Genomic DNA, 22,300 nt, shown 5'->3' with positions numbered 1-22,300 from the left:
TAACTTTGCTAATTTTACTGTTAGAGCAATCAAATTTGGGCAAGTTGTTATCTTTAAGTCGTTTATTAACCCTACCAAATTGCAAGAGGATAGAAAGAAAAATTGAAATTTTGGAAACTTTTATTTAGGGTCTGAGCCGAAAAATCCAATATATCTGACTTAAATTGTTAAGTTGTTCATTAACTCCACCAAATCTCAAAATTGGGAAATTAAAAATTGGCCAAATTTTCTGAACTTTTGTAAATTTGGACAGAATTTTTAAAAATTTAATTTTTTGTATGATATGTCGTTTGAGTTAGTTGTAAATTCTTTTGAAATCCCTTCTGCTTTTAGTTTGATGTGTTGCCATACAATTATTATGCGCTTACTGAAATATTAATTAGGTGCAAGTTCATCAATAATTACCCACATAACCATTATTAATTATTACTTAATATAAATTCTCTTACATAGAATATTCAAGCAGTGCAAAGCTGATTACCAAATTTAATATCAGCGAGCATCGATTCTCCTGTTTGGCCAGCTTGGTTTACAGTGTTATAATTACTCTAATCTAGCGACCAACAGAATTCCTCCAGCTTAAGCTTATTGTGTTGACTAACAATGGGTTATTCCGCATAAAATTATAAGAGAGTCGTATAACTGAATTAATTTTCCAATAGCACACATGCTTCGACATCGACTTGTTGAACAAAAGCAACAACATTTCGACTAGAGTTCCGCATGCAAAACAGTTGGAAATGTCCAAATTTTCCTGGAAAAGCTACATGTTCCAGCTGCTGCTTTTCTGTATTGACAGGAAGCGAATGAACAAATTTGCATCTCGTTGTGTCGATAATGAAGTTACACAACAAATTAGATGCAAAATTGTGCTCGAAAGTTTTCTTTACTTATGCGAGTTCTTCCTGTTAAAATTAGCTCAGAGAACTCAATATTTTCGTTGGAAATTTATCTTTCCAAGTTCGTTGCTATTTTTAGGATCAGTGAGACAGAAAAAATGAGCTTTATATTTATGATTGAAAACGGCAAATGTCTGTCATCTGTGAATAGTAATTTCTCCCTGCATCACATGTCGCAATGCCCAAGCGATAATAAAGCCAGATAAACTTAACAAATTTAATAGTCCATTAAAATTTATCATCTCTCTGCCGATTAAAATGCACCATTGGCCCGATAACATCGAACCATCCTGTGTTCGCAACAGACATGAAACTGAAATGTGCGTCAATAAATTGTCAACACGCCAATAATTGTAAAGCTAAACCAGCAGTCGCAAAACAGTCAACAAACCTAAAGTTTACTCTAACAGACCTCGGGGCTTTTTTACTCAACAATGGCCAAGTTATTAATTTACGGCAGTCGATTTTCCGAATTTAAATGTAAACCACTCAAATAACGTTCATTAATTCGGGCGTGTTTACTTGCCAATTTCCGACATTACAAAATAATCTTTTAAATAAAGAGAACTCGGCGAATTGGAAGCGCGCAAATTTACTTGACGAACTTGAGAGCTTTATTAACACAAAGCTGAAGCTCATCAAGGCTATGAATTTTCTTTGAGCGGAATTAACAGTCTCATTGCCGCGAATGCTCAAGCTTAATAAGCTTTTTTACGAGTATTGACCTAAAATGTGTTTTTTAGTCAACTAACACTTTTATAAAATCAGATTATCGCGCCGAGTTCACACTAATCTAATATCAATAGAGTTCGTTTTGTTCTCTAATCTTTTTTTATCACAGACTAAAATACTCGCATATTATTTTTTTCGAATAAAGCCGTTCGTACAAAGATATTATTACAGCGAAAAAAGCTGGAAATCGCTTAATGCTTTTCGTAAAACCATTGAAATCGTTACCTCTTTGAACCAGTAATTGCAATACCTTTTATCTCCAATATAAAGAGAGAACAGAGCAGAATCGGACAGTTTTTCCGGAAAGAACTTTGCGGAAATCGATTTGAAAAGCTTACCTCAACATTACGTGGGAAAACGTGACAATCATTTTTGATTTTTTGAAAAGTAGGTACCTACATACTTACTACTTTTTTTTGGGTCACCTGCATTTGTAAGAATAATTTTAAATTATGGAATATGATTCCTTCGATAGTCGCAAATTCGGTCTTGCCTACAAATCGTCGGAATTTAACGCCTCAATGTTAATCCAGACTAAACAATTGTTATTTAATTTTATACTCATACTGATTTTCTTCTTTCAAATTTTATCCTGATTTCTCAATTTTAACCCAATTTTTACCCAATTTTTTTTTTCAAAATTATTCTGGAGGTTTAGTTTTTCTTCTTAGTCTATTTTTCTAAATAAAATTAAAATTTAGCTTAGTTAACGTGTCAGTTAAAAATTAACAAAATTAGGGCAACAAATATAACATTTTTGAATTTCTGGTTCGTTCTGAAAATAATTTTTTTTAAAAATTGTCTTCTATGCTCTAAAATTTTTTAATTTTGCGCAGTAAACAAGTCAGTTAAGAATAGTAACTCCCAAAAATTTTATTGTTCTAGAGCAAAAAGTAACAAAATTTGACCAATAAATACAATACTTTCGGATTTTTGGTTCGTTCTAAAAATGCAAAATTCTAGAATTTGTACCCTATGCTCTAGAATTTTGTAATTTGGCACAGTTAGTAAGTCAGATAAGAAGAGTAACCTCCATAAATTTTATTGTTCTAGAGTGAAAATTAACAAAATTAAAGCAATAAAATACAAAATTTTCGAAGTTTTAAATTTATTTCTCAAATAAATGTTTTCTAAAATTTGTCTTCTTGGCTCTAGAATTTTGTAACTTTCACTAATTTTATTGCGTTAGAGCAAAAATTAACAAAATTACAGCAATAAATACGGGTCACTGATATAATTTAATGGGCGAGACTCTACTGTACAACGCAATTTTTATTATCAGTTTGTAATAGTTTTGTAATTTTGTTGCTCACCTAACAAAGTAACATTTGCTAGTTTTATAACCATTTTGTGTAATGACCATTCAGTTATTAAATTGGCCAATAACACTAAACTATTTGCGTTAATGCATATCGATAAAATCGAAATTATACATGTAATTTGTGGAATAAAACAGTTTTTATTTTAGTTGTTATGAATGCTACAAATAAGCGTCGATTTTGCTAATTTCAATTTTTAGAACTAGCATTTGTAGTACTTATCGTTAAAACTTGCATTTTGCTGCGATTGTAGAAAAAATTTTGTTTCCAACTCGTGCGAAATGGATTGCGTGCACACGACATGTTGTCTAACGAGGCCTTAGGTCATCTAGTGCACAAGATATCACCATTTGACAATTAAGGAAACTTGTGATAGCAAAATATTGTGGTCTAATATCAAGTTATTTTATTTTTGCATCGTACCGAAGAAACAACTTATAAACTGATGATCAAACTGGAAAGAAGTTTCACCACAAAAACTACTGAGAAATTTTTGTTTTATTTTTAATAACTTTAGTTCTACGCTTGGTAAAACTGCCTCTAATTTTCCCTCGTTTTGGGAATAGTATATCAAAGACATGGAAATAGGAAAGTAATAACGTCCAAACTTAGTGACAAGAATAATCTGTAATCTACGTGCGCCTTTCAGGATTCGATACTTTCATAGAAAATTACGATGCTGTTTTTGAATTCAAATAAAGGATAATCCAGTTCGTACCGGGATCAAAGAGACTCAGTGATAACGGATTACCGGTCTTTGTCATAGTATTGATGCTTTAACAAACGGACAACAGACTTACCAACTTATCGTTATTTAATTTAAATTCGTGAAATTCCCTGTTGCTGTAAATCAGTGTGACAGTACAACCAACGGTCCTGGAATTTTCTCATTTTGATGCCTGCTCTTTCGTTTCCTTTAAAAATTTTCTAATCTAAAATACGAGTTGTAAATTTGTAACGCGATCTTACCGCAAAGACTAACTTTGCATTGTCATTATTTTCTGTTTACGTTGTTGTAAAATTTATGATTAATTTCATTCTCGGTGTTTATGGCGGAGTTGTAAATCCACCGCTACTAAAATTTTCTATTAACTAAAATTAAAACTGCATTGTTATGTCAGTTGAACCAGAATTATTGAATGCGATAATAATAGTGAATTAATTACTTTGTGAATATAATCTAATCAACTATTGTGTAAACATGTTAAATACTTTGGTTCGTGCGGTGTAAATCAAATCCATTATTTGTCGTCCATTTGTTTATTCATTATTGTATGGAGTTTCCCCATTAGCATCCAGTGAAGAAAACGCGTAAGCAAAACTGTTGATAATTTTTTACGCAAAGTAACAAATTAGTTTCATTTTCAATATCCGTTTCTGAGGTGACATCCTTTAAAAGAGCTTAATGGCTTGAACGGCTCAGATTAATGAGTACGTTTTACCTCTCCACAGAAACTGTACTTCCGATGCTCCGAAACAAATTAATGACACTCCCAGCCTTAAAATATTCTTTTATTTTCCACGTGCGGCTCTTTTAATTACTCCGAACAAAACTTTACAAAACCACTCATTGAGCTCCAGATTTACCCCAAGAAACATTGCGACAATAAATTTCTTTTTGACGTCTCACATTTTCTTTTTATTTATGTCGTAAAACGCGACCTCTTGTGCATGAAATACGATGTTTCTTCACCGAGAATTATCTCTGGAAACTAAGAGGTGATGGATATTAACAATACAAACAGCGATTTAAGTGAAAATAAGAAAGTTTGCTGGGAAGTTCAAGCCTACGAAACAATCAATTCAGAAGAGATAAAAAGTTGGCGAACTCTCGAAATTTTCACGAGCAACAAATAATTCTGATAAATTCAGTTCAGAAGTTTGTATAAAGTCAAGTGTGTGAGTTAAAGAAGACAAGTGAAGTTAAAGTTTGGGCTAAATTGGACGGAATACAAAAACCACCGAGGGAAGAGAAAAAGTCACACTGTGGGAAGCTAGGGGCGGATTGAGGGCGATTGAGGCCCTGGAAGCATGAAGAAATCTTGGGCTCCTTTAGCCTCATATGAATATTTTTCAGATTGTCTAGATTTGCTTTTTGTTTTGATTCTCTTTGATTTCTTCTGAAAGTCTCAATCTTTACTCCAATCATTCACTTGAAATTCTCTTTGTATTTTCCTTTCATTGTAAAATACCAGCGAGTTTTTTGGTCTTAAATGAGACAAATATTTCTAGCCATAAATTTCACTGACACGATTATTGCTATACTATACAGAAAATTTGAAAGTCAAATATTTTTAACTTATTTTTTTAAATTGGGATTTTTGTTAGTTTTTAAGTTATGACAATGAACTTGGGGAAGGTACTGTTTCTAAAGTGTTTATTAACTGTGCCAAAGTGCAAAATTTTAGAACCAAAATTAGAGATTTTAGAAATTTAATTCAAGGACAAAACTACTGTTATTAATTTTTTTTAAATAAAATTTGTATATTTGTTAGATTCTAAGTTTTATGACAATGAAATTTGAGGACTAATTTTTCTTAGACATTCTAGAATTTGTTCAGACTTTCCTCAAATTCTGTTCTTCTTGAGTCTGTTTACATTTTTCCTTAGAATCTCTTTTAGATTTATTCTTGAATTTTCTTTGATCTTTGCACAATTTTAAAACTTGTTGAATATTTGCAACAGGATGATGGGGAATCCGTAATTATCATCACGTTGCATTTCCTCCTGTTTATGCACCAATAAAGAGTAACAAAAATAAAAAACAAAATTTAATTATAATTGGATTCGCTGGTTGTTGTTGACTTGCGTGGAGATAATGGAATAAACTCTTTAGAAAATTATCCGCGACATAATTCCCTTCTTGATTCTGATTCTGTTTTTACTTCTTTTCTTAATTAAAGTAAACAACAAAGAATGCACTCCGCCGTAACAAAACCAAGTCTTTTTATTTATAGCCGTCTTCTAGTGGACTCTGAGAACAATGCACCGCTTTGTAAAGCTCCGCACCATATACTTTTATATCCTTTATTAAAGAAAATATTTTAGCTCAATTTTTATAAAAATGTCGCCCGGAGATCTCGGAGAGCATTTAATGTAATTTATGTCTCAGGTCGAATCTCACTCTGAAAAATTCATTTCGACCAAGAATGGGCTTAAATTTTTTCAAAAAAACACACCAAAGCCCACGAAAATTGGGCACACATACTGTTAAATATACACAATCCGCTATTTTACCATTGCTGCCACTATGAAAATTGGAATAATTAAGCGAATGCCACTGTTCGGTGTCGCAATTCCCGCATGAATATGTAAATGTGAATTATTCAAACCGTGGTTAATTTGTTATTAAAACCAACTCGTGCAAAAGTTGCGCTCTTGCAGCAGCGACATGTAAAAATCGCGGTTGAAGTTTTCATTTCACATCTCGGGGGAGCAAACTCATGAATTTTTTTCGGTCAAACGATAACAAGTTATTCGGCGCGATTTTTTCTTTTAATTTTAGAACTGGTACTGCCTAGCCGCAGTTTCTGCAAGCGCAATATATTTAGACTAACTCCTCACCGAAAACCAGCATCCTCTTCGTCTTCCTGTCCTCGCTGCCGAAAGTGGAGACGAGGCAAGTGTAATCTCCGGAAAGATCCGGTCCCGGCTGTATGATATGCAATGCGCGATGCACGCTGTTCCTATCGGTGCTCGCTGAGTACTCCAGATCCAGACGTCCCTTAAGTATACCTGGAAACACCATCAGCTACACTTATCTCAAAACAAACTTTCACCAAGCTGACTTTCAAATCCGTCCGGAGAGAGGAAACTTTTCGCCCGATTTTGAGGAACCTCCGACTATTCGCGCGGAAAATTTATTCAAATTACGAGCGCGAGCGCGCGGCCGAAAAACTAGACGAATTTGTTCAAGTATGATTTATGAGCGGAGGTGGGTTTTCTACTTGTGTCGACATGAATAGTAAGTGGGCGAAGGGCTTAAGTAAATTTTCAGTTTCGGTTTTCTCAACTAACTATTCAGAAATGAAGCGAAGGCGGAGTTTCAATAGAACAAGTCTGAAAGGAGTTTGAGAAAATAATAGACGGAATATTCTTGAGAAGCGCAGAGAGGTTTTTCTGAAATTACATTTGCTTGTTAAAATTATCGTACTATTTCTACATTCTCTTTGAATTAATATTTACATGCCAGTGCTGATCCATATAAATTCGTTACTTTCTGATTGATCGCAGTCCTTTAATGTTAAAGTACAAAGCAATTCTCGGGAGCAAATATTTATTTTAGTTTACTTGAGTGCTTCTTGAGTGGATAAGATACCTAAATCGACTCATCTCAGAATAAACGAACGAAAACTTAGTTTTAAGGCGAGTGCCAAGGCTCGTCGTTGGTCAGAATTCGAGCTGAGCTGTCACGATCGGCAAGCGGTACCTCTGTTTACAACACCCCTTATTGTAAAGTGATTGTAAAATGATAAATGCTTATTTTGCCTCTGTCTGGTTGAAATACTTTTTCAGGGGTAAAATAATGTGAGTCTGTGTTCTTTTTCCGTTCACAAATTGTGGCAAAATTGGGCGCCGTTATTAATTTCCTTCTTTCCTTGATCCAAATGGTACTATCTGCTTCTAGTAGCGTTATTTATCAGAGCAATTTAGATTTACCAAAAAAGTGTTTAATTTTCTTCACAAACTTGCTTTTACATATCCGGTTTTAGACAACTCAAGCCATAATCTTTATCTTGCATGTTAGCCTTTTGTTCTACTTTCTTTCTTTTGTATGCTTTTGTATGTATGGTTATTTTTTAAAACCCTTAAAATGCCGTTTGCTTCAAAATTTATGAATTAATTTATTGCCCTTTATAAATATTTCTCTTCAAATATACAGTTACTTCATAGAGTCTTACCAATCAAAACAAATTTTTTCGCCCAATATTTTTTATTCATTGATGAACTTTTAATTTGAGTGAAATAAGAAAGAAATAAAACATAAAACGTAGAAAATTACACAGAATGTAAACCCTTCCTGCATCAATGCATAATCATTTTGATCCATTTTTTGTTAATAAAATATCTGATTAATTTATTTTATTGAATTTCATTTTGTAAATTTTCCGTCCGAAACCGTGAAATAGTCGAGAAAGTAATTCGTGTGTTATTGAAGTCTTTAGTTGAAAACAAGGCTAAACTGAATGAATTTTTATACATAGTTGTACCTATAAATTCATACATCAAGCATTATGAAACTTTGGTGTGCTAATGTTATTATTAGTACTTTTAATAATTATGATCTTCTAAATGTAATCATTTAGTTGTCCTCTGTGCGAAACAGACAGGCAGAAATTTTAGACGAAATCCCTTGATTTACAACTACCAAAGCTGGTCAAGAAACCGCAAATGAGGGTATGGTTGTAAAGCAACCTAGTCGTAAATTATCTGAAAAGTTCAGAACTTCGATTGAAATTTTTTTATTTTATCTCACTCATAACTAAACCAATTTTAATGATATCGATTTAAACTTAACGGGAAAGTGTTTTTGAAAGTGTTCTTCACTAATTCTTAGTTTTAAAATTCACAAAAATCGGATATAAACTTCTATTATTAAAATTACCCCAAATTATAGAATTTTCAAGTAATGTAATTTTAAATTAAATGTTTTTTTCAATGTTTGTTTCTTAGTTTTAGAGGAAAATGTGAATACAAGCAGTTGAGAATAAGAACGAAACTGATACATTAAAAAATAAGCAGAATATTTAGACGATACTTTACATGGGATCCTCCATAAGAAAAATGTCTTGGCACTCGCCTTAACCTTGCCGATACAGAAACAAACAGTAAATATTAATATCATAAATACTGATCATTCAATCCATTTAAAATACGATGCCATAACGTTTTGGTTATTTCCAATAAAATTTTATCGGTTATAATGCTAGTTATGGCACGACTAAGAGGCTGAAATGGTCGTTATTTGTGGATTTTTATGACCTTTTGAGTTATGAGATGTCACAAATTAGTTCTGACAGCGAAAAGCGGCTTAACTAATCAACAAATTACACGACTAGTCAACAAATTTTAGAAAAAAAATTGTAAATTGTGAATTTGAAATTCGTTTTGCTCCATCAGGTTCGGATATAGAGATATTTTTGAAAAATGTTTATTTTAGGTTCTACTGTAGAATTTTTCTTCTTTTGTCTTTTGTCTTTTTTATCAATGATTATAGTCGTATGCAAAAATACGAATTCTTTGGTTTCTTCGGTTCTCAAGTTCTTAAATTACTAAGTAAAGAGTTTTATTTCTCCGATTCTTTGTTTTTCGATTTCGTTTTGCAAACATTGATTAGAGAAACTTAAGAAGGAGCAAAAATTTTCGATATTTTTTATTAAAATTCGTAATTTTGGTTATTTTACTGCTACATTTACAATTTTGGAAAATTGTTTTTTTAAGTCGTGTATCAGATTTACAAAATTGCATAACTGTAGAGCAAAAGACACAAATTTTGGAAATTATTATGTTTAGGAGGAAGCTAAAATTATGAACATTTTTGAAACAAATCGAAATTTTAATAATTATAGTGCTACAGCAATAAAATTTGGAGAAGTAACTATTTTTAAGCTGTGTATTTACTATAATAAATTGAGCAAAAGACACAAATTTCAGAAATTTTATTTTTGGGACACAGCAAAAATTTCCGACTTTTTCACTAAAATTTGTAATTTCGGTAATCTTAGTGCTACTTCGACGAAATTTTAAGAAATTGCTATACTTGAGTCGTACGTTAACTCTACCCAATTCCAAAATTGTAGAGCAAAAGCCAAAAATTTTGGAAATTATTATTTTTAAGACAAAGCAAAAATTTTCGCCATTTAAAAAAAATCGTAACTTGAAGAATTTTGGTGTTTCAGCATTAAAAAGAAAAGTCACTGTTTTTGATTTCTTTTCAATGATTTATTATAAAGTTTTATAATTTTGCAAGTTGTTAAATAAAACTGAAAAAAAAAACAAAAGTGAACGCCTGACGAAGCAAAACGGGCTTCGGATTTAGAATCAGGAGAAATTCTGTTCAAAATTTGTTGACTAGTGTTAATAAAATTAACGATCTTTCCTCCGCCACCTAAAATCATTAGAAATCTTTCCTCGTTCTCTATAAATTGCAGCCCGCACTAATAAATTGTACTTGGCTATGTCTATAGATAATCCATATTTCAGGGCTTTACAGAGTTAATAACTTTGGTTGGTTCGAGATTACGTCCACAGATGATGTTCAATAGTCTAGAAAGCCAGTTAATATATTCCTGAGCATGACGTATCGTTGCATGCAATTACGTTTTTTGGAAGGGTTCGAATTGAGATATATCTCGTCTAGTGCCGACTAAAATCGATACTTCATAACCAAGGATCGGTGTTTTATATTTTTCTATCGTAAGGTGTGTGAACATCTGGGATCTAAGCATTAAAGTCTTAATCTTTGTATCATCGCAGTTGCTTTTGCGATGATGAAATTTTAATTAAATTTCGGATGAGGTTTCGTTTTTGGTTCTTCTTGTTTGGGTGTATTCAGGAACTGTGTAGGTGACGTGGAAACACGAAATTAATTGTGGGAACTGTTCAGTTTAAATGTCAAAATTTTACATACTCGTGGTTATTATGGTAAATATCAACAGCGTTTCTTGAATTATAAATGTGGTAATGCGCTGGAGCCGTGACATGCAAAAATGTGATTGCTCTAGTACAATCACGACTGTTTAAAACCCATGGAGTTATCATTTTTAACTTAAGGTAAGATTTTCCACTCTTTATAATTTAGTCACGTCAACGTCAAACGCCCTACACATGCAAATATCTACCTTTTATTTATAATGACTCTTTTATAAGGAAATTAACCATCTGGATGCAGTGGATATCAAATCAGTTAAGGCGGAAATTATTGGTTATTATCAGGAGCACTTAGATTTTCGTCCAAGTTCTTCGGTATTACCCCATCAGAATTTTGATTTTTTTTGCAGTATCTATAGTGCTAGCTGATGCTGCAGTTACGAAATCTCTACTTTATTCTTTATTCGGGATCAGTCTGTAAATGTGCTTAGATTTTTTAGTCTTTAGATTTAAAAAAAATTCTGAGATTTGTCTGAATTTACATATGTAGATACCTTTAATTTTTAAGTTATTTCAATTGATCTTTCGCTTTGGTGTGTCTAGTCAATTTTCATATTTTATTTAAACATCTTTCAAATTTTTAAGATTTCAAATCTTTTAAATTTAATTAATTTTGTAATAATAGTTCTTTGAATCAATCTATTAGAGTCCCTACATTTTTTCAAAATGATAAGAAGAATTTAAAGAATCTGATCTGATATTTTTAGAGAGCTTAAAACCGGAAATTAGAAAACAAAAATTATGACGTCCATTTCAAACTTGTAAAATTGTCATTTTATAAAAGTCATGTAATAATTGTAAACTTGTGAGATGTGAATTATTCGTCACAATAACCACTTTAAAAGGAATGTAATAGCTTTATTTAATAGCAGTCTAGCGAGGATGATGAAGAACCTCTTCTGACACATTTCGCATAGATAAAAGTATATTTACATAGTATTTAGGACTGCACCACAATAAAGATCAATATGCTGATACCGTCAAAAATTTATTAGTGGTAGTCTAAAAAACCTTGGCACATGCGCTTCCTGATTGCATTTTACTCTTGCATATTTCATTTCATTTCATTTCCGTCATTTAAAAGTTGCATTATGTAATAATAAAAATGAAGTAGACATTTAAAGAGCTTTTTTCCGGAAACAAAGAATCTTTTTCGACAGCTTCAACTGACAGTATCTCTAAATGTCGTCTTTCACAAACCACAAAATAACACGACTCTTAAGATATTGTTCAACTTGCTGTCAATATTTTTTCTTGTTATGTTTACCGTTATTTTATTGACTTTTGTGCCGGAATGTAGCTAACATGTCAGTTACGAATTTGATCAATTCCATGGATTCATTCGAAATTCCATCACAAATACCGAAAAATAACAAAGTGCATAAATTTTATTAACCCACCTTTGAAATGTCATAGGACAGATTTGTATGTTGGAACAACGAATCGTTTTCATTAAAAGCAACGAAATTATGGTCGTAGAGCGGGGGATAAAATATGCATTTATGCTTTGTTCGATTTTCCACGATCATTCGGACCATCTGTGGGAAACGGTCATCAAAAATGATTGCTTGTGTGTTTTATATAACTTTACGGTTTTTACAACGTTCAATTCAGGATATTTTGTAATTACAGTTTTGTAACTTTTGTAAACTGAGTTACAACGTAAATGAACCATCTTCCCTCCAGAGATGTTAGAATTCAGGTCAAATAGCAAACCCACTTTTGCTTATTGAGTTGTAAAATAAGTAACTGCTCTTAGAAGAAACTTTCTATAATTGCCTCCTCGGACGCACTATACATAATTCACGGACAAATAAAAAATAACCGATGCGGGCTCTTATTTGCGCAGACGTTATATAACGAGCATAAATTCGATGGCAACTTTTCGGTGAGCAAGTTAGAGAATTCGCTGAAAAATTTAATAACAGCGAATTTTTCAGGTCATCGCATAAAATACGGGAGTAACGTGCGCGTACGACCGTTAATTAATTATTAATAATTTAAACCAACCAAAAAGGTGAATTTGCAAAGTTTCTAAAGTTGGATCGTTGGGAAAACTTGTGGTGATAAAAGTGTCGTCCGAAGTTACAGGAAACTGGCCGCTTGGTCTTCTGAGTGCAGTCTACACGACAGGAGTTTTGCGGTGAGAATTTATGATGGATGATTTAATTTTTACGAAGGAGGTGGAAGTTCTTTTTGGGGACCAAATGCCTCAGATTTTAGATTCATAGAATTCTAATTTTCATTTGTGTTCTTATGTTTCGATTCTTCAATTTTTTGTTTACTTTTACATATACATATATGTCTTCTCTATTTTTTTAGTTTTACAAAGAAAAATGCAGTAACAGTAAATATATTCCAAGAAAGAGAAGACACTTTTTTGGCTCAAGCTTAATATAGTCAACCCAAAATGTGCGTTTTTGTCTACTACAAGGATGAGAAGAGAAATTTTGGAATTAAAGTGGTAAAAAATAAAATTATATGGATCTCCAGTAAAATATTTATTTAAATAGGTTACAGCGAGTTCGATTATTATTTATTTAAAATTGAAGTAAAAATATCGTATTTTTCTGTTCTAGTTTACTAAATAATTATTATTTAGATAGCTGTTCCGTAATAAATCTCATGCAAATCGTGCATTGAAAACAAGTCTGCTAAATAAATATTTATCAAGCAATTTTTCAAAAGTTGATAGACTTCCAGTACTCAATTCCATCGAACCAACAACGTAATAATAGCCTTGTAAGATTAGCATTGATTGATTTTCCCTAAATGTCACCTAAATAACAGGCGTCGGAAAGTTCTTCACCAAAAACAAGAATTTCATACATTAGAAATCACCCCCACGACGTGTTAGTCATTGATTTGTCATCATTTTTTATTTAAGCAGCACCTGATATGTCGGAAGTTGGATAGAAGCTTACCGTTTGTCTGTCAAAGATTGCTTAATTATTAACGAGAATAATCGACTTTCCAAACCGAAATCTCATTTATCTCACTAACGAAATAAAATATTTACAGGAAGCTAAAACTTTTTCCTTGTTTTTTCCTTCTGTGTATCTTATAGACCTAACAAATAAATTAGTGGAATTAATATAATTAATTGGGGAGCTCTTTTTGGTTTTTGTTAGTTCAGCGAAGAAAAAAGTTTAATTCGAGACAATTGACGGTCTCACCGTTCACTTATTGAGTTATAAAATAAGTAATTGCTCCCAGAAGAAACTTGGTAATTGGGCCAGTCTCCATAACTCGTGAGTTGAAATTTCAAAAACTTCAAGTATGATTATGGACAATATCAATTTCCATCAGTGATAAATACAATTAATTTTTGTTTGTTCACTTTATTTTGTGTTTTAATTATTATCGGCGAATGTTCACTCATTTAAAATAAACAAATACAAAACAAAAACTCCATTAACTTCCAAAAAAATTCACATACCTGCCAATCTATTTGTATAATATGTAAACACTTTATTACCTTCTCTAAACTTTTAGTGAAATTACTCATTTTACAGAGATATCAGTTAATTTAATAAAGAGCCTCTACGTTTGTTCAAAGGTAAGTTTTCACTTTTGGATGAATGAAAAATGTTGGGTTTTATATCTATGCAAATAAAATTATACGCGGAAAACGTTTCCGTCGTTTTCTAGCATTGAAGCGGTCACGGAATGCCCTAATGCTGTTCCTGTCACCAAAAGCAAAATTATAAAGCTAAAATTACACATAAAGACCGTAATTTATATCTTATAAAGGACCTCTTTGAGCTGCGGATTTTATATTCATCAAATTATAAATAGAGTTTGATTTAAGCTTCGTTTGCATTTTATGTTGACCGTGCCTTGATAAGATCAAGCTTTTTAAACGAAATTAAAAGGGTGGTTTGACACAACAAAATTAATTTTCTGATAGCAAACTATTTGGTTTCGTTGTTATTTTTGGTTTTTGTAAATATTTTTTTTTAATTTAGGCTATTGATTTGGTTCAGTTGAAGCGGTGCAAAAGTGATTTTAATCTAAATTTAATTTCGTTCTTACTATCAATACATTATCATATTTGTGCTAATTCTGTGTTGTTCGCGGAAGCAAAAAGATCTTTTTTTCTGAAATCCACTTTATTTACGCTTGGATTAACCGCTAATTTGAAATTCTTCTCCATAAAAACTGAACAAAACACGTGTCAATTAAAAATGTGCAAAAGCGCTCAAACTCTCGCCTCTCCGGCCAATTTTCGCATTCATCGCTAAATTAATTAACGCCAATTAAGCATTTTAACCTGAGTATCCCTAATCGGCCTGCCGTGTTTAATTTTAACAATAGATAACAGAAAATCGATAGCACGTTAATTTAGCTTTCAACTATTAATTCAGTTCACAATTTTCTACCGAAATTATTCTCCAATTTGTATCGGTCGGTGTTCGGTACGATTCCTCTAAAATACACTCAACACTCGAAATAAATTATTTATGAATAGCACTCAAATTCGAACTCGAATAATTGCATGCGGTAATCGGAAGCGATTTTTTCTCCGGAAAAGGAGAGAAAAATCTTACCTAATTCTTGAGGTTTTTTTGTTGGGATCCACTGATAAATCGGGGTGGGCGTCTCGTTAAAAAACCACTTAACGACCAGTCCTTCGTCCAACGACTCCTCCAATGTGTAATCGCAATCGAGGACAACGGGATCGCCCAATTGCGTCACTTCCGGTACTTGGAGGCGGTTGATTTTTACGCCGCCGATGCACTCGAGCAGGCCTGGAAATAATGACATTCTCAACAATCGGAAAAGCGAGAAAGGACGTTTTCTGCGATAAGAGACAGGGCGAAATGTGTCAAGAACTAATTAAAAAACAATGCTGCGATTTTCAATCAAGAGTTGAATTTGTGGGAAAAGAAAATTATTTTATTTATTATTCTCCGTGAAAAACATTCACTTTGTTTATAATATGATGTACAAAACAACAGAACACGAATAAATTTTGAAACGACGGCTAATTGCTATTTAACAATTGATGTTCACAGCGATGAATTGAATCCGATAATGATAAATTGAATCGAATGACTGTAATACCAACGTTATGGCTATAACGATATTGTTTTACACTTTTTTTGAACTTTGCACTTGTTTTTTTGTTAATTCTATATCCCTATGCGTTGAATACTCAAATTCAAAATATTTACTACAAATATGTGCCTTTGTTTATAAAATTTTTCCTAATTTTATTCCACTAGAACCAAATTTTATTACAGTCTAGTGCTTCTGTAGTAGTACACGTCATAAAACAAAAACAAAACCTAAATTCGATGTTACGACCATTTGATAAAAGTTTCCAGGAAAATGAAACAATCGAAAACACGTAGGAGCAAAAAGTTTTTCATTGTTGTTGCAATGAAGCACCGTTCCAAATGCTATTCTTTGTTAAATCGTACATTACATCTTTTGTTAAATAATCTACATGAGACTTTTAAAATGAATATTTATAGTAACAAAAAGTGCCTGTAAAATAACGATTTCATTTATGCTAATATGTTCAAACTTGTGGACAAATATAATCAACGCTCCTGTTATTAAAAGCGAAATATGAAATGTGCGCATTGAGCTTTACATTCAACAAACCCAGAATTTAGCCAACGTTTGACAACATTAATTAGTTCCATAATTTTAACAAATTAATTTGATGAATGCTCAATTATTTGACGGTATTGGAATTTATCATTTATCTGAATAAACTCTGTTTTGTCGCTTTAATCATTGACATCTAGCTTGAAAAAAAAACGTTTTGTGGCGCATACGGCGCTCGTAAACTTCCAAGAATTAATTATCATAAAATTTTTACGATCCATAAAAATTCACGTACTGTGTTCGCCTCGATTAGTTGTAATTATAATTGGGCAGCAAATTAATTTTCCATGTTTCGAACAATTTTCTGGACTTTGATTGCACTGGAGCCCTAAAGTCGAAATTAATTTCTGTTGTCGTGTCGAGTAATTGGATATTAAAAACAGCACCGGAACGGACTATCACAGACGGAAATATAATTAATGCGAGCTTTTTATGGAAGTGCAATGGAATTTTTCCAATCAGTGATTAATTAACATTATTAAAATGTTTGCCGGCTATTTTATAACATGGTTGTTTAAAAGAGCGATAAAATTTACAATAGTCTATGAAACTAGCAAACTGCTTGTAATTTTCTACCTGCTTTAGGCGAAAATCCCTATTATCTGTTGTTAAACCAAGCGTTAAATAAATACGTAGGAACAGTTTTGTTTGGAATTTAATTGCATTTTAACAATGTTCCGGTTAAATGAAAAATGAAGGTTTCGAACGGCGAATTTATCTTTAAACCCATTTACTACAAAGTGCGTAACTGTTATTTCTCGGTTTGTTTGGAATTAGTGTGCATCAATTATCCCGGCGCATCCACCATTTTTGCATTTACATTTTTTTTCTAGACCGTTAAATCAAACGTAATTGATTAGCAACGATTGTGGTTAACAAAGATGAAGAAGACAATGAACAACAGAAAGACCACGAAAAAATCTAAATATGTATAAAATAACAAAAATACCGGAAAAGAAAGATAAACTTAAGAAAAAATCGGAGAATTTGTTGAGTTTTTGAGATACTGCAAAATTTGAATTTTATGCGTTTAGTAAGACAATGAAGTAAAACAGAATTGAGTTGGAAATTCAAAGCAGAATATAGTAACAAGAAGTGCGGAAAGTAATATTTCAGAATCTGGATCTGCTAAATTCTGTTGAAATTGAATTATTATTAAGTTGTGTTACTTAAAAATTGATTAACTCATTAGATTAGCGCGTACAGCTGAAAATTAATTGTGTGTAATGTAACCGCTGTTGGCAACAATGAATAATCAGAATAAATGTTCAGCTGAACTAATTGATCTCGGTCTAATCTTTTAAATTACCTCGATCCCCCGTTTCTGCTCTGTTTTTTATTAAAAAGTAAAAAATATGTACACAGTTATCATTTCTACAGGAAATTACTTGTCGCAAAGATATTAAAAATAAATCCTCGAGAACGATATTAAAACAAGCTCGTATAAACTGTTGCTAGCTTAACAAAATGCCCCATTTTCGTGTCTGGTAATTCTCGGCATTACTTTCCTTTTAAAGTCTGGTTTTATGCATTTTCGTACACTTTTCAAAGCATTATCCCAAATTGTATTACCACCTTATCAACATTGCATTATAGTTTTGCATCCCGGAGCTTGTTTTATCTTCAAGTGTTTAGTGAACAAGTAATTCAAAAAGTAAGATCGGTCCTGGAGCGAGTCGAAGGCAATAAAAATGATAAAGTAATCAGGGTCGCAATGAAAACTTTATATCCAGTTGGAGGGTTAATATCGCTAAATTAAAACTTCCTTAATGGTTTGTAACTCTATATGGACTCAAACTTTAGATTAACTGCTGCTTTCAGGGAACGTCGTCTTCCACGTTTGAGGTTTTTCTAATTTTAATTTAAATTGTCCTCTGAACTAATTCGCCCGTTTCTAATTTTTCGAGTTAACAATAACATTTTAAAAGCATTGATCGAAATCTCCGAGTCACGACATGAATAAAAACGACAAAAATCGTTTTTATCACCGATTGTTTGTAAATGGTTGGCTGAAACTCTGCGATCTGTCTCTTTCAAGATGAATTTGCAGAAAGTTTGTCCCACTTTTGCTGTGTAAGCTTCCGGGAGCCGGATATTGAACGGAAAAATTTTAATTGTCGCTTCTTAAACACAAATTGAAGGTTTTTAAGAGATATTGAAAAGTTCAAGTTGTTTCGCTGCGAAACTTTTCCACGCGATTTTCCTGATAAACGTCGCCGCCTGTAAATACAACGTCTGGGGTAATATTTACATGTAATGAATCTTTGATATGTGGAACTTTGTGAATATTTTATTAAAGCGCGTTTGGAACGTATGTAGTCACACCGGTTGGATTTCATATGTGGCCCCAGTTTCAAATTCCAAAACGTAGACAAAGGGAGAAATTTATTGTAAAATCGTGATATAAACTGCTCGTAAAAGGTTTATTTTAGTTGTTCGGGGATTTTTATGCACCAGAAGATTTTGAATTGTACTCGTAAATATCAATTATTCCGGTGACGTGTTTTTATTTACGATTTAAATAAATCAGGCGTGCTTCCATAAATATTAAAAAGCTGTTATAGCCACCTCAAAAAAACGACACATGGATACTTTGCAAGTTGGAGCGGTCTTGACACGCTTGAAGCTAAAAATCCAAAGTTTAGCGCTTGTTTTAAATGTATGTGCATAAATCTTCAGCGCTACAATAAGAAATGACAGGAAAACTGCTTGAGACTTTTCTTGTCACCACCCACCTCTCCAATTTTTTCTCTTCTATAAATAGTTGGTAGTTTTCGTGAAGAGCTTACTTGAAATGTATGTATGCAAAACAGATTGATTAATAATGTATACAGGCCTGAAATATGTGCGCGAGATGCGGAACGTATGTTATCTAAAATCGTTAGTTGGAATATAGTTATCTTCATACCACCACTCCGCCTCGTAACTTGCCAGATTTGAGGAAATAATCCCGACAATTGTAAACTTTATTGTTGTACGTTTTACTTCTAGAATTAATATGGGAGGTGCGTAGGGTTGGAATGGATGTTTTATGGATTAAGAGAAATAATGGCGACCGAAATTGCGGCGCATTCTTCGCATTCAAGACGTTTGGTTAAAATGCATGGTTTGTCCAAGGTATTTCAGTTGTAGAAATGTGCAAACGTTACAGTGGTGCTCGGTTTTTCTAAACAACTTAGCAATATATCTGACGTCGTATTTGCTCTTTCGAGAATGTTGGCTTAAGGTTACGGAGGTGACGCCATCGTAATCCATTTTGTAGTGGGTACACAAGGTGGAGAAAAACATTCGAACGTAGTTTCGGATCAGACCGAATAAAACGATAATTTGGAAGTTAAATAGAACTGCTAATTGCTAGTTAGTTAATATTGGAACCGCACCGCAATTAAATTTCTTGCAAATGATTCAATAGAGAAAAAATAAAAAAATAAAAGTAAGAGTGTTCTGAGCAGTTCAACATATGAGTTTAATATTAACTGGAGCTGCTTCGCAAATAAATACTCTTGTTTACAAAACACAAAATTCTGCGTGTTTGCCCTCACATCTTCATTTGTAAATTGTGGGTAGCTGGCAGGTTTAAACATTTTCTTTGAATGTAGGTAGTCGAATTCCGCCCGTCGAAATGCGCCCCACATTATAAATTCCTTTAATTTCCGCCTTCTAAAATATTTTCGGCGATGATTATCGCTAATATTAATTTCATGGCCGAGAAAAATATGTCGACGCGATAAAGAAAAATCGTGACGTTTACAAATTTAGTAATCTGATTATGTGACGCCCTCTTTCATCAATTTTATTATCAAAGGAAGTTATTTTCATTCCTTCCTGTGCCACAGCAGGAATAACACCGAAACGTTGTGCCAAACTCCTGCTACAGTCATTTAGTTAGCGTTGCTAGAGTTTCCGTGAAAAGATGATGGAGATTTGGATAACACGTTAACGTTTCTTTTGTTACGTGAAACCGATTCGTGCAGTCGGAAAATTGTGCATTTCAAGCTACGATTTCGTGATATTTAAAGCGGTTGCATAATTATACTAAAATCCGGGGGTTCTTTGGGATCAGTTTGAATCCTTTGCGATTTCGTTGCGCCGTATTTACTCCTTTCAAAGATGTACAGTAAAAAGGAAATTCTGAATACACGGACTGGAAAAAGTGTGTCCGCGGGCATTTCTGCAATATTATAAGAAATTTATTTAAGCTGTCTTGGAATTTCGATTTGAAAGAAGCTCTCGTAATTAAATGAGGCTTTTAATAATGAGATAAAAATAACACGAAAAACGGAAAAGGCTTTGCTTCTTTCGTTAAATATAACGACTTAATTGTATCTACTTCATTGTTATCGAGACAACTAAATATAAATTTCTACATTTCAATTTTCAAAGAGCTCCGGGGTTAACACAGAATTAAAGAAGCTGTTATTAATAAGAGAAAAATAACAAAAAAAGAAGTACAAAACTGGCTTTTGATCTTTTAAAAGTACAAAAACAAGTACTAAATTGAAAATGGCTTTGTGGCGCAAAGACAAAAACCAGCAAATCGCAACAGAATAATTAAGTAATTTCATTTGTCTGGAAGCCCCAGACGTTGTCTGGAACTGAAAATTGCATCTCTTAAGTAAATAACGACAAAAGTTTTCGTCTTCTGCTCTAATTGTAAGTTTCTTGTTTTGGCAAGTTTTGAAAATTGAAATCTTTATTTATGTTTCAAGAGAGCAATTTGAAGCGGACGGTTTCGGACGCGAAGAAAATGATGAACCAGCTAGAACTTCAAAGTTTTTCTACACTTTGAAGTATCAATATGCGAACAGATTGAAATGGCGGAAATTGGAGGCCCTTTGTATTTATCGTTACTCTAAAGATACGAGAAGCATCCAATTTCCTTTTTCAAATTACTCTTATTAATTTGTCAGAAATTCCGGTCGCACAAAACAAACTATTTGTATCATAAAATGGAAACTTTTGAATTTTTGTTATCGAAGGAAAAATTGCGCAACCAAATAAGCGCGCAGATAAATTATTTGTTCAACTAAAGTACATGAGCTATTTATCAAAAACATAAATAATAAATTTGACCAAGGCATTACTGTTAGTTCTATGAATAAAAACGAAAAGTGTGCAAACTGGTGCGGTTTCTAAAAAACAAATCTGAAAACGTCATTTGTCGGGCATGCAGATTTCCGAAAATCTTTTCAAGGTTCAATTTTTCCGAGCCTCAATCTCCGCGTTTATGAACCGGAACTCATCAACTCCGAAGTGCTAATTACATCCACAAGACCGCACTCCTGCCTCAACGGTTGTTTATAATTTAGCGCTTTAGCAAATCAACGCAAAAGTGCGTGAAATCAAAGTCCTGGATCACCAAGTGACAAATTTCCACTCATTCTACCCAAAAAGCCACTTACCGATTAACACAATTAATCGCAACACCAAGAGACATTTTTCACCAAGTCCACACACCGTCTTCATCTTGTTTGTTTTAACTAAGATTGTTACTGAGCATCATGACCTTTCTAGATAAAACAGTGATTATATTTTATGTGCGCTTAAAAACATCATCACGAATTGGGGAACTCGGTGCGCGAAATTAGAGAGGTGCGTACCGCCACGCCGCCGCCTCCGTAGACCGTCGCGACGCTACTGAATCCGACAACTGTTTGAATGGATAGGATGGAGGTGGCGCATGCGAATTTTTGGGGAAATTGAAAGGGTTAAGTGAGGGCTAGATCAGGTTCTGGGTTGGTGTATTAATTTCGAAAATGCGTTCTGCAAAGTCCGAAAAAGAATCTTCAAGGAAATCTTACAAAGAAAGGAAACACAAAGAAAGGGTGCGGGAAAGAACTAGTAAACCGAAAACTACGAAGGACGTTGAATAGAAATGGGCTCGCCACAAATCATGGCGTTTTGGGACGAAATAATGTCAGAAATAACTTCCAAATGTAATGTGAATATTTTTGCATAAGTTGAGCTTGATTGTTAGACAAACAGGCGCCTGAAGACATAGATAAACATTTATCGTTGACAAAAAAGTGGAAATTATATCAAAATAACAAAAGTGAAGACATTTTTCTGGTCCGAGCGTCA

The 22,300-nt window shown here is 33.0% G+C and overlaps 1 protein-coding gene across 4 annotated transcripts in view; it reads right to left on the bottom strand.

Annotated features, from left to right (window-relative positions):
* LOC148168638 (butyrophilin-like protein 1) overlaps nt 1-21,865 on the bottom strand; it is a 34,468-nt gene extending 12,603 nt beyond the window's left edge. For all 4 annotated transcript variants that reach the window (XM_088046356.1, XM_088046358.1, XM_088046357.1 and 1 more), the window contains exons 1-3: nt 21,622-21,865; nt 15,151-15,351; nt 6,515-6,685 (exon numbers count right to left, since the gene is read on the bottom strand). In XM_088046356.1, the coding sequence (XP_087902482.1) occupies nt 6,515-6,685; nt 15,151-15,351; nt 21,622-21,685 (436 nt within the window). In that variant the 5' untranslated portion in view covers nt 21,686-21,865. The remainder of the gene's footprint in view (nt 1-6,514; nt 6,686-15,150; nt 15,352-21,621) is intronic.
* Nucleotides 21,866-22,300: the final 435 nt, after the last annotated feature.

This window comes from Gnatocerus cornutus, chromosome 9, assembly GCF_029298725.1.
Source record: "Gnatocerus cornutus isolate USDA-ARS CGAHR chromosome 9, icGnaCorn1.1, whole genome shotgun sequence".
In the NCBI taxonomy this organism is placed as follows: domain Eukaryota; kingdom Metazoa; phylum Arthropoda; class Insecta; order Coleoptera; family Tenebrionidae; genus Gnatocerus; species Gnatocerus cornutus.
Note: the sequence above shows the minus strand (reverse complement) of the source record. Positions and strands in the feature narration are given on the sequence as shown.